Source organism: Telopea speciosissima, chromosome 11, assembly GCF_018873765.1.
Source record: "Telopea speciosissima isolate NSW1024214 ecotype Mountain lineage chromosome 11, Tspe_v1, whole genome shotgun sequence".
NCBI classification, from domain to species: Eukaryota; Viridiplantae; Streptophyta; class Magnoliopsida; order Proteales; family Proteaceae; genus Telopea; species Telopea speciosissima.
In genome coordinates, this window is record NC_057926.1 from 52,483,799 (window position 1) to 52,494,526 (window position 10,728).

At 39.1% G+C, this 10,728-nt stretch overlaps 1 protein-coding gene across 1 annotated transcript; it reads right to left on the reverse strand.

The window, feature by feature from the left end:
- Window positions 1–2,719: 2,719 nt before the first annotated feature.
- On the reverse strand, window positions 2,720–10,509 carry LOC122645325 (protein Rf1, mitochondrial-like). The gene is made up of 2 exons (XM_043838639.1): window positions 9,216–10,509; window positions 2,720–5,067 (listed from the first exon to the last, which is right to left on the reverse strand). The coding sequence occupies exons 1-2, from the start codon at window positions 10,373–10,375 to the stop codon at window positions 2,739–2,741; spliced, it is 3,489 nt and encodes a 1,162-aa protein (XP_043694574.1). The 5' UTR covers window positions 10,376–10,509; the 3' UTR covers window positions 2,720–2,738.
- Between the last annotated feature and the right edge of the window lie 219 nt (window positions 10,510–10,728).

Below are 10,728 nucleotides of genomic sequence, written 5' to 3' on the forward strand. Positions count from 1 at the left end.
GAAGAGTGATTTAAATACATTATATTTAATTAATAGCATGCTTTGAATCTTGTCATGGACAGCCTTGAGACTAATCAATCTGAGAAGAACTGGTACTCAAGAAAAGTTGCATAATACGAAAAAGTATGTCCAAGGATTACCTAGCCTGGAAACCTTGTGACATTGATAACTATTTCATTACTCTTCAGGACCTGAACCCCCCCCCCCCCTAAAATAAATTCAATTATGTGATCCAAACCCGATTCAGATCTTATTAATGGTGGCAGTTTATAGGGTACCTCATACCTGTGCATCTCCGGTTCTATTGTAGTATTCCTGGAACACAATTGGCCATTGTTGTCACTCTATTTATGCTTTGGTACAACTTAGCCATGCAGAGCTGAGAGTGACTCCAACCAAACCTCGATGAAGGAGAGTAGGAGACTCAGTCGAATTGATTCAGTTGGGCGCCGACTACCTGACAGAGAAATCACTGGACAAATCGGTTTAATCGGGTTGTTATTTTAACTAAAAGTACTTTTTTTTAAAAAAAATTAACCATTCTTGCTGCATTCTAGCATTGCTCTTCTCCATCAACAAATTCTCCATGAAAATCCTGCTAACCTGGGAATTCGTCTCTGCCTCGGTTAAAGCCTATTTCTTGTGTCTCAGGCTCTTTCTCAGGACCCCCTTGTTTCTCCACAGCAGTTAAGACCTACACAAGATAACACTTGTCAGCCAGAAACTCTGAATTTAAAACATTATGCAGTAGAAAATATACCGTATTTAACATCAAATCCCCTGGTAGTTTGTCATCAAGAGTAATTATCAGAATGAAATCAACCAACCATTGAGATAGATATAGATAATAACCTACATCATGTTAAATTCTTGCAAAGCGGGGGGGGGGGGGGGCTCCGCACCCCTTTCTTAGCGTGCCGTGTAAATCCACAAATTCATCCATAAAATCTCAACAGGAGAGATAGAGAAGGACCGGATAAGAAAGAAGTTGGAATATACTTGGACTGCACAAGGAGCAATAAGTTTATTTCAAACTTAATTACCCTCCCAAGTTGAAATAGATCAGTAGTCGATGAAATTGCCCACGTCATTTCTGATTGGTCCTCCCACATGATGGACCTGGGCTTCCTGAAGAGTATCCATCTAAGTTAGCTTGAGATATCCCCGGCCAAGGCAACACAAGACCTGCATCTCAGAGGTGTTGTGACGATGATAACCATCCAGTCCCTGAAAAGATGGTTGACTGAATCATTAGAAAAATAAATTCTCAGTTGTGGCTCAGTGGGCAATTCCCACTTTATATACTGGATCACCACAGAATCAAAAGAAAAGACATGCATTCTCATTCCTCTTCTAACAAATGCCCCAGCAAATGGCAAGAAAGGACAATCTCCAAAGGAATTGTCCTACCTTAAGGTTAACCAAATAGAACACCTTTAGAAAATGGGTGCAGAACTTTTTTATAAATTGGAAAAAAAAAATTTTGATTTAGAGATTCCCCGTCTTCATGTACATTAGGCACACATGGGTAGACAAGAATCTATCACACCCCCCCCCCCCTTCTGCTGGAATCCAATAGAAATTTCCCATCCCAAGGCTATACATTTAGATGGGGTGTGAGGTTTTCAAATATCCTCATAAATAAGGGAGCTAGTCAGCTCGGATTTGGTTTGTAGGTTCAGTTCCTAATTTCTGTCAATGCGGTTGACATCCTTTCCAAATGTATATACAGAATTACTCTAAGCAAGCCACTGTATTAAAATGACTCAAAATGGATAATATTAAATGGACATAAATTAAGCAGCTTTTCATTCATCGTATGGAAATTTATGAAGCTCTTCATAGCATTCATGATCTTTTCCACAAGCAGTTTTTGAATCTACCAAAAGACCCTCTTCAAAAATTTCATTAAGAAACTGGGTCGTTTTCATGATCGTTCCCACAAACAGTTTAAGTATCTCATTGCTTTTTAGTAGTTCTTGAACTGACACCATCTGGAGAATTACCATTTCCCTTCATTTGCAGGAAAAAGGTCCTGAGCTTCATGCCTTCACCCAACAAATGTTCCTTACAAAGGCTATCAATCATTATATTGTATGTTTTAACATCAGGTTCCAGCTCTCTACCAATGATAGCATTAAAAATTTCCATTGCATCTTTTAGTTTTTGTACTCTACAACATCCATCAAGAAGGATGATGAAAATTGAAATAGGTGGAACAGTTTAATCACATTCTATTTCTTGAAATAACATCATTGCTTCAGTAATACATTCGTTTATGCTAGCTCACTGATCTAGAGTACGTGAAGAGATCAGGCTTTTGTCCTTAAACTTGCATCTCACTGAAAAACTTTTGAGCACATCCAACTCAGTCCACCTGGCAGCACCTACTTATAAGACTATTGTAAGTAATGTTGTTAGGCACCAATTGCTTGCAACGCATGCTCTAAAAAGAAATATGGCTTCATATATCGACCTACTCTTTCAGCAGCCACTGCTCAACGCATAGTACATATTAACATTTGGCTCATGGCCTTGAATCTGCATGGTGGCAAAGACTTCTACGGCCTCAACCATTTGACCTAGTATACATAGTATCCAATTACCAAAGCATCGTATGTGTTACTGTTGGGTTCAATGCCTCTTCGAACCATAAGATTTAACAGGTCAAGAGAGTCTTTCATCATTTGTTATTCATAAAAAGAATCCACCAAGGTAGCTACATTAGGTAAGTTTCCTTAATCCAACAATTCATTCAGCAATTTAGTGATTTCTTTCCACCGGCCAGAATTGCCTATGCCAAAAACCAAAACACTTAAGGTCACGATATCAGGAGAGACTCCTAGTTCCAACATTTTGTTTAGCAATCCAGTGGCTTCTTCCGATTGGCCAGAATTGCATAGGCCATGAATCAAAGAGCTGAAAGTGACAACATCAGGCTTCAGTCCTCTTTGAAGCATCAATTCAAACAACTTCTGTGCTTCAGAAGTTCTTCCGGCTTTACAAAGAAAATCTATCAGAATGGTGAAAGTCACGACATTAGGCTTCAGTCCTCTTAGAAACATCAATTTAAACAACTTATTTGCTTCCACAGTCCTTCCGGCTTTGCAAAGAGAATCTATTAGAATGCTGAAAGTCACGACATCAGGAGAGATTCCTAGTCCCAACATTTTGTTTAGCAATCCAGTGGCTTCTTCCGATTGGCCAGAATTGCATAGGCCATGAATCAAAGAGCTGAAAGTGACAACATCAGGCTTCAGTCCTCTTTGAAGCATCAATTCAAACAACTTATGTATTTCAGCAGTCCTTCCGTCTTTGCAAAGACCATCAACCAGAATGTTGAAAGTGACAAGATCAAGCTGCTGCCCTCTTTGAAGCATCAATTCAAACAACTTATGTGCTTCAGCAGTCCTTCCGTCTTTGCAAAGACCATCTATCAGAATATTAAAAGTCACGACATCAGGAAAGACTCCTAGTCCCAACATTTTGTTTAGCAATCCAGTGGCTTCTTCCAACTGGCCGAAATTGTATAGCCCATGAATCAACGAGTTGAAAGTGACGACATTAGGCTTCAGTCCTATTTGAAACATCAATTCAAACAACTTCTGTGCTTCAGCAGTCCTTCCGTCTTTGCAAAGACCATCAATCAAAATGTTGAAAGTGACAACATCAAGCTGTTGTCCTCTTTGAAGCATCAATTCAAACAACTTATGTGCTTCAGCAGTCCTTCCGTCTTTGCAAAGACCATCTATCAGAATATTAAAAGTCACGACATCAGGAAAGACTCCTAGTCCCAACATTTTGTTTAGCAATCCAGTGGCTTCTTCCGACTGGCCGAAATTGTATAGCCCATGAATCAAAGAGTTGAAAGTGACGACATTAGGCTTCAGTCCTATTTGAAACATCAATTCAAACAACTTCTGTGCTTCAACAGTCCTTCCGTCTTTGCAAAGAAAATCTATCAGAATGCTGAAAGTCACGACATTAGGAGAGATTCCTAGTCCCAACATTTTCTCTAGCAGTCCAGTGGCTTCTTCCGATTGGCCGAAATTGCATAGCCCATGAATCAAAGAGTTGAAAGTGACAACATTAGGCTTCTGTCCACTTTGAAGCATCAATTCAAACAACTTATGTGCTTCAGCCATCCTTCCGCTTTTGCAAAGACCATCTATCAGAGTGCTGTAAGTGATAACATTTGGTGAGATTTCATGGTCCACCATTTTACGGAACAAATTTAGAGCTTCTTTCCACCTATTTAAATTGCAAAGTGCATGAATCAAACAATTGTAGGTAATAACATTTGGGGAGAGGTGTTTCCCGACCATATCAGAGAATAGATTCAGGGCCTCATTTACCATTCCTTCTTTGCAATGGCCATCGATGATTGCACTATAAATGGTAACGTTAGGCTTAAATTTACTCTCGAGTTCCATCGACCTAAGCATTTCAAGAGCCTCACAGGTGTTTCCCGTCTTGTAGAACCCGTTGATTATGGTTCCATAAGTGATTTCATTACAAGGATACCCTTCTTTGAGTATCTTGTGAAATAACTCTTTGGCCTCTGCAATTTTATCCAACATGCAGAGCCCCTTAAGTAGAGTAGTCAATGTGACAACATTTAGCTGGAAACCACGTTTCATGATGATCCCAAAGACAGAGAAGCCCAAATCTGGCCTATTCGACCCACATAAACAGTTTAATAAGATGTTCAGTGTAAAGAAATCGGGTTGTATTTGCAAGGAAAACATGTTTCTGAACAAAGAAATTACAGTGGAATAGTGTTTGCATCTGGCAACTGTCCCAAATAGTTGATTGAAAGCAACAATTTTTGGAAAGGGTTGTGAGTGAACCAATCGATGGTATCGGCGGAATGCTTCCTCAACACTAATGGAGGTGCCTGTACTTGACTTCCATCCATCATCTTCTGCAGAATTCTTGAACAATTCGATAGGACTCACTCGCGGATGTGTTTTAGTAGCTTTAGAAGAAAAAGAAGATGAAAGAAGCAAACATAGCGGAAGAGAAGGGCTAAGAGAAGACCACCTACCCATTTGAACTCGATTCTGTTACATAATGAGAGCATCCACAGTTCTCCACATCCCTTCACTTCGTCTCTACTAACACTTCTTCTGTCTTGACTTTTTTTTCTTTTCCTGCAGAGAAGAGCACTCGAGAGAGGCGCCGGACACAAGCAAGGTTGGTTTCTGATATCTTTCGCCGATTTATGGCGATTGGAATGATGTGTGCTGGGGGTGAGCATCATATCAGCCTAGCTAGCCGTCGATGCACGCTGGAGAGGCGCCCGCACAGGAGAGGACCTGAATCCAGTTTGGTAAGTTGCGAAAGATACCAAGTTGAGTCATTTGATTAATTTCACTTTAAAGGGTGTTGATTCTAGAGATGCAAATGGATCAGATACGAATCAAATATGGATCGGGTGTGATCTCTAGATCGAATGCATATAAATTTAAATGGATTTTGATTGTCTCTGCACATCCTTGACTTGTGTAACTGCAAGACCTTTCTCCTGTTTACAGATATAATTTACTCTCAATCCATGTCTCTCAATTGTCTTATCTGTTCCTCATTCAGTAGAACATATCAAATCTTCAAGAACCTTCAAGATCGTTAGTTATTTATTTATTTCATTCATAATTGATATATATTCAAATCAAATAGATTATGTTCTGAATTATTTAAATTTGGATTTGAATATCCTCTGATCAAATACAGTTACTCCTAAATATATACGGATGCGAATCAAATTCGGGATTTGGGGCTCTCGTCAATCCTTTTAGTTGAGCCCAGCTTTAGATTTTTAATCAATCTCATTTTTCCTCATAAAGGTTTAGGGCCAGAAGGTTGACGAGTTTTGGTGATTCTTTCAGTGTGTCTCAAGGGGTTTTTGTTGATGAGTTTGGAGTATATATAACAATCTTTAGTTAATTTTGTAAGTTATAAATTATTTGATACCTTAAAGGGTGTCAATAAAAAATTCACATTTAATATATATTATTGATTAAGAGAATAAAATATATAAATATAGGTTACAATAAAAAAAAAAATTTTCCCATTTGTATGTAAAATTGGCATAAATATGATAAAAAGAGCCAAGCCTAGTCTGCCTTGAGCCCGGCCGGGCCAAGCTTGGGCTTGGGCTTATAGGGTCCCCGAGTAGGCCTAGGTTTTCAAAAACCTAGCCTAGCCCTACCTGACTACACCTCTAGATCTAACCATGTCTATTATTTTGTGGGTGGGCCACCAATCCAATCCAAGACCTATTTTTCGACAAAATGGTAGTCTACGAAATCATACGAGGAATCCTAACTAGGACAGAGAAGCAAAGATTTAAAAAAAAGGCAAAAAATTATTAAATCAGTCACAGAGAGACAGAGTGAGAGAAGAGAGAGGGAGAGTGAGAGAGAGAGAGATTGTGACCTTCAAGAAGCTTGCTTGCAGGTGGATTTCACGGCATTCCCTTCCAATCGGTGGTGCCTTCGAAAGCGTTTGGATTTAGGGTTCGCGGGCACAGCGAGAGCTTCACCTTCACAAGCAGAGCGAGTAGAATCGGGATTTTGGACTTAGGGTTGGAATCACCCAAAATTACCATATTTATTTGAGGTACCTCAAATGTGGGATTTCTTTTGAAATTCACCACATGAGGTGAATTCCTCAACGATTCCATTTAATGTTGAAAAGTGGAATTACATAGATTCCGTAGAATCTTACTCAATTTCAACCAAACAGTTTTCGGAATTCAGAATCATGATTCCGTAGAATTTAATTCTTCTGATTTATTTAACGAAATGCTTCCCAAAGCTTTTAGGAATGTAGCCTACATCATTTATTATTTGTTTAATAGTGTTAGTCCAGATAAAGTTCAACAAGTAGTCCATTAAATTTTTTTTTAAAAATGTTGACAGGTCAAATCTTCATTTGTCGATATAGGGACCAATGGAAGCACATGCCCAGATATCCAACATGGCGTAGGGCGGTCATTTCCTCACCACCTGTGTCTAGGTGTAGGGGTGTGTTACCAAGCCGCGTTCTTTTTCCCAAAAATAAATAAGATTGAACAGCTCTTGAGCACATTCCATCTGCCAACTCAAGTTCAGATTGAACATCTCTAGTAGGAACTCCTCATTGGCTCACTATCCTGCTTGCTTAGAGAACCCTCTTCCATACTTAGAAGAGCCTGAATCATCTGCACGTACATGTGAGAGGCAACCACCTGTCTTGTTTTTGCCATTTACAAAGAGAAGAGGGGTATTTATAAAAATAAAATAAACATGTGATTGGTTCTGAGATGTAAGTCCACCTCCACGTACTGCACGTACGTGCAGATGATCCAAATTTTACTTAGAAATCCATGTCTATCTCAACTTTGTTACTTTTATGTACGATACTATTTTATCGCATCTCATTAGTATACTCCCCTATGCCACTTGCTCAAAGAACCCTCTCCAATACTTAAAACGGCACGAGTCTTGACTCTTGAAAACAAAGGCTGAAATCTGGACAGGTCGGCCGAGCTGAGGTCAGTCCAGGCTTAGCTTGGTTTTGGATATTTTAAGTTTGGGCCGGGCTAGACTGCACATATAGAAGCCCCTTTGCCTGAATCCATCCCAAATAATTTTACTGGGCTGGACCAGTCTGTATGCATATAAAGATCCATGTTATATCAACACCTCTTTTTCTGCTTCCTCTCCTTCCTCTTCTTATGTGTGTTTCGAGAGTCTTAAGACTTGAAAGATGGTGCATTTCTTTAAGTTTGAAAAAAAAAAATAAGGCAACTTTTATTGTCACAAGGATATGTTGTTTTTCCAACATCACAAGGCATCTATTCTGCCATGTGAACAGGTAATATGCCTATTCTGACTGTTGGATAGAGAGGACATGGTTCAGATTGGCTCGAGTCACTCTCCAAAATCTAAGTGTGAGCAGATGGTTTAGATTTAAAAAAAAAATAATAAAAAAAAACCGTAAAAATGAATTGCTCAGATTTGTCTTATGATTTTTAGAAACATCACCTTCCATTGTTACATTGATAACTACCCACAAATAAGCTTTGCTTTTAAGAGAGAGAGAGAGAGATCTTGATCTTCCAAATTCTTAGCTACCCATAAGTCAATTGTCTCCTCTTTCTTTCACCAAAAAATAAAAATAAAAATTGTCTCCTCTTTCCAAGTCCAAAGAAAAATTACAAAAAAATATTTAATGCATAATCGCTCAAATAACCATTAAAAAAAAATTATCACATGGAAGAATGATGTGAAAAATCTGACCATTAGATATCTAGGGACTTGTATGAATAGGTCACATATCAAATTTCAAACTAAAATTTAATCATATACCCTCTCATGTAATAAATAACATAACCTTCTAATGGTTTGTTTTTCCATGTGGCCAAATCTCTTTAGGCTAAACTCGATATGTGAACAAGGGATCTTGCGGTCTACCTATCCACAAAGTTTTAGGCTCATCTAATCGGCCATGCACATTAGGCAGACATGGCTAGACAAGTATCTATCAACCCCCTTCCTCTGCTGGAATCCAATAGCAATTTCCCATCCCAAGGCTTTACATTTAGATGGGGTGTGAAGTTTTCAAATATCCTCATAAATAAGGTTGGTAGTCACCAAGGACAACCATTTCCTTTCAACAAATGCTCCTTACAAAGGCTGTCAATCATTACATTGAATGTTTTAACATCAGGTTCCAGCTCTCTACAACATCTATCAAGCAGGATGATGAAAATTGAAATAGGTGGAACAGTTTCAATCACATTCTATTCCTTGAAATAACTTCATTAATACATTTGTTTATGCATTAATAGAGTAGGTGTAGAGATCAGACTTTTGGCCTTAAACTTGCATCTAACTGAAGAGCTTTGCAACACATGCTCCTAAAAAGAAATATGGCTTCATCTATCATCCTATTCTTTCAGCAGCCACTGCTCGATGCATTGTACATAATAAAATCTGGCTCATGGCCTTGAATCTGCATGGTGGCAAAGACTTCTTATGGCCTCAACCATTTGACCTATTACACACAATATCCAATTACCAAAGCAAATCATCGTATGCATGAGTGTTGGCTTCCATGCCCCTTTGAACCATAAGAGCTAACAGCTCATTACAGACTATCATCATTTGTTAATTGTAAAAAGAATCCACCAAAATAGATACATTAGGGGTAAGTTTCCTTAATCCAACAATTCCTTCAGCAATTTAGTGATTTCTTTCCACTGGCCAGAATTGCCTACGCCAAAAACCAAAACACTTAAGGTCACGGTATTAGGAGAGATTCCTAGTTCCAACATTTTGTTTAACAATCTGGTGGCTTCTTCTGATTGGCCAGAATTGCACAGGCCATGAATCAAAGAGCTGAAAGTGACAACATCAGGCTTCAGTCCTCTTTGAAGCATTAATTCAAACAACTTATGTGCTTCAGCAGTCCTTCCATCTTTGCAAAGACCATCTATCAGAATAGTAAAAGTCACGACATCAGGAGAGATTCCTAGTCCCAACATTTTCTCTAACAATCCAGTGGCTTCTTCGGGTTGGCCAGAATTGAATAGGCCATGAATCAAAGAACTGAAAATGACAACATTAGGCTTCTGTCCACTTTGAAGCATCAATTCAAACAACTTATGTGCTTCAGCAATCCTTCCGCTTTTGCAAAGACCATCTATTAGAATGTTGTAAGTGATAACATTTGGTGAGATTTCATGGTCCACCATTTTACGGAACAAATTTAGAGCCTCTTTCCACCGATTTAAATTGCAAAGCGCATGAATTAAACAATTGTAAGTAACAACATTTGGGGAGAGGTGTTTCCCGACAATATCAGAGAATATGTTCAGGGCCTCATTTACCATTCCTTCTTTGCAATGGCCATCGATGATTGCACTATACATGATAACGTTAGACTTATATTTACCCTCAAGTTCCATCGACCTAAGCATTTCAAGAGCCTCACAGGTGTTTCCCGTCTTGCAGAGCCCGTTGATTATGGTTCCGTAGGTGATTTCATTACAAGGATACCCTTCTTTGAGTATCTTGTGGAACAATGCTTTGGCATCTCCAATTTTATCCTCCACGCAGAGCCCCTTAAGTAGAGTATTCAATGTGACAACATCTGGCTGGAAACCACGTTTCATGATGATCCCAAAGACAGAGAAGCCCAAATCTGGCCGATTCGACCCACATAAACAGTTTAATAAGATGTTCAGTGTAAAGACATCGGGTTGTATTTGCAAGGAAAACATGTTTCTGGACAGAGAAATCACAGTGGAATAGTGTTTGCATTTGGCAAGTGTCCCAAATAGTTGATTGAAAGAAACAATTTTAGGAATGGGTTGTGAGTGAACCATTCCATGGTATCGGCGGAATGCTTCCTCAACACTAATGGAGGTGCCTGTACTTGACTTGCATCCATCATCTTCTGCAGAATTCTTGAGCAATTTGATAGGACTCACTCGCGGATGTGTCTTAGTAGCTTTAGAAGAAAAAGAAGATGAAAGAAGCAAACATAGCGGAAGAGAAGACCACCTACCCATTTGAGCATCCACAGCTCTCCACATCCCTTCACTGCGTGTCTAGTAACACTTCTTCTGGTTTTTTTTTTTTTTTTTTGGCAGCGAAGAGCACTTCTGTGTTTCACGGGCAACCAAACCCTCTTGTAATAAGCTTTCACGACTGTGCTCAATCTCACACGGTCGAGAAG

What these genes read in the sequence shown, in the direction of transcription:
- LOC122645325 (XM_043838639.1), bottom strand. Translation starts at nt 10,375, where the DNA reads ATGGTTCACTCACAACCCATTCCTAAAATTGTTTCTTTCAATCAACTA. An exon ending in ACTAAATTGCTGAAGGAATT is followed by an intron (nt 5,068 to 9,215) that starts GTTGGATTAAGG and finishes TCTCATTATGTA; the next exon opens with ACAGAATCGAGTTCAAATGG.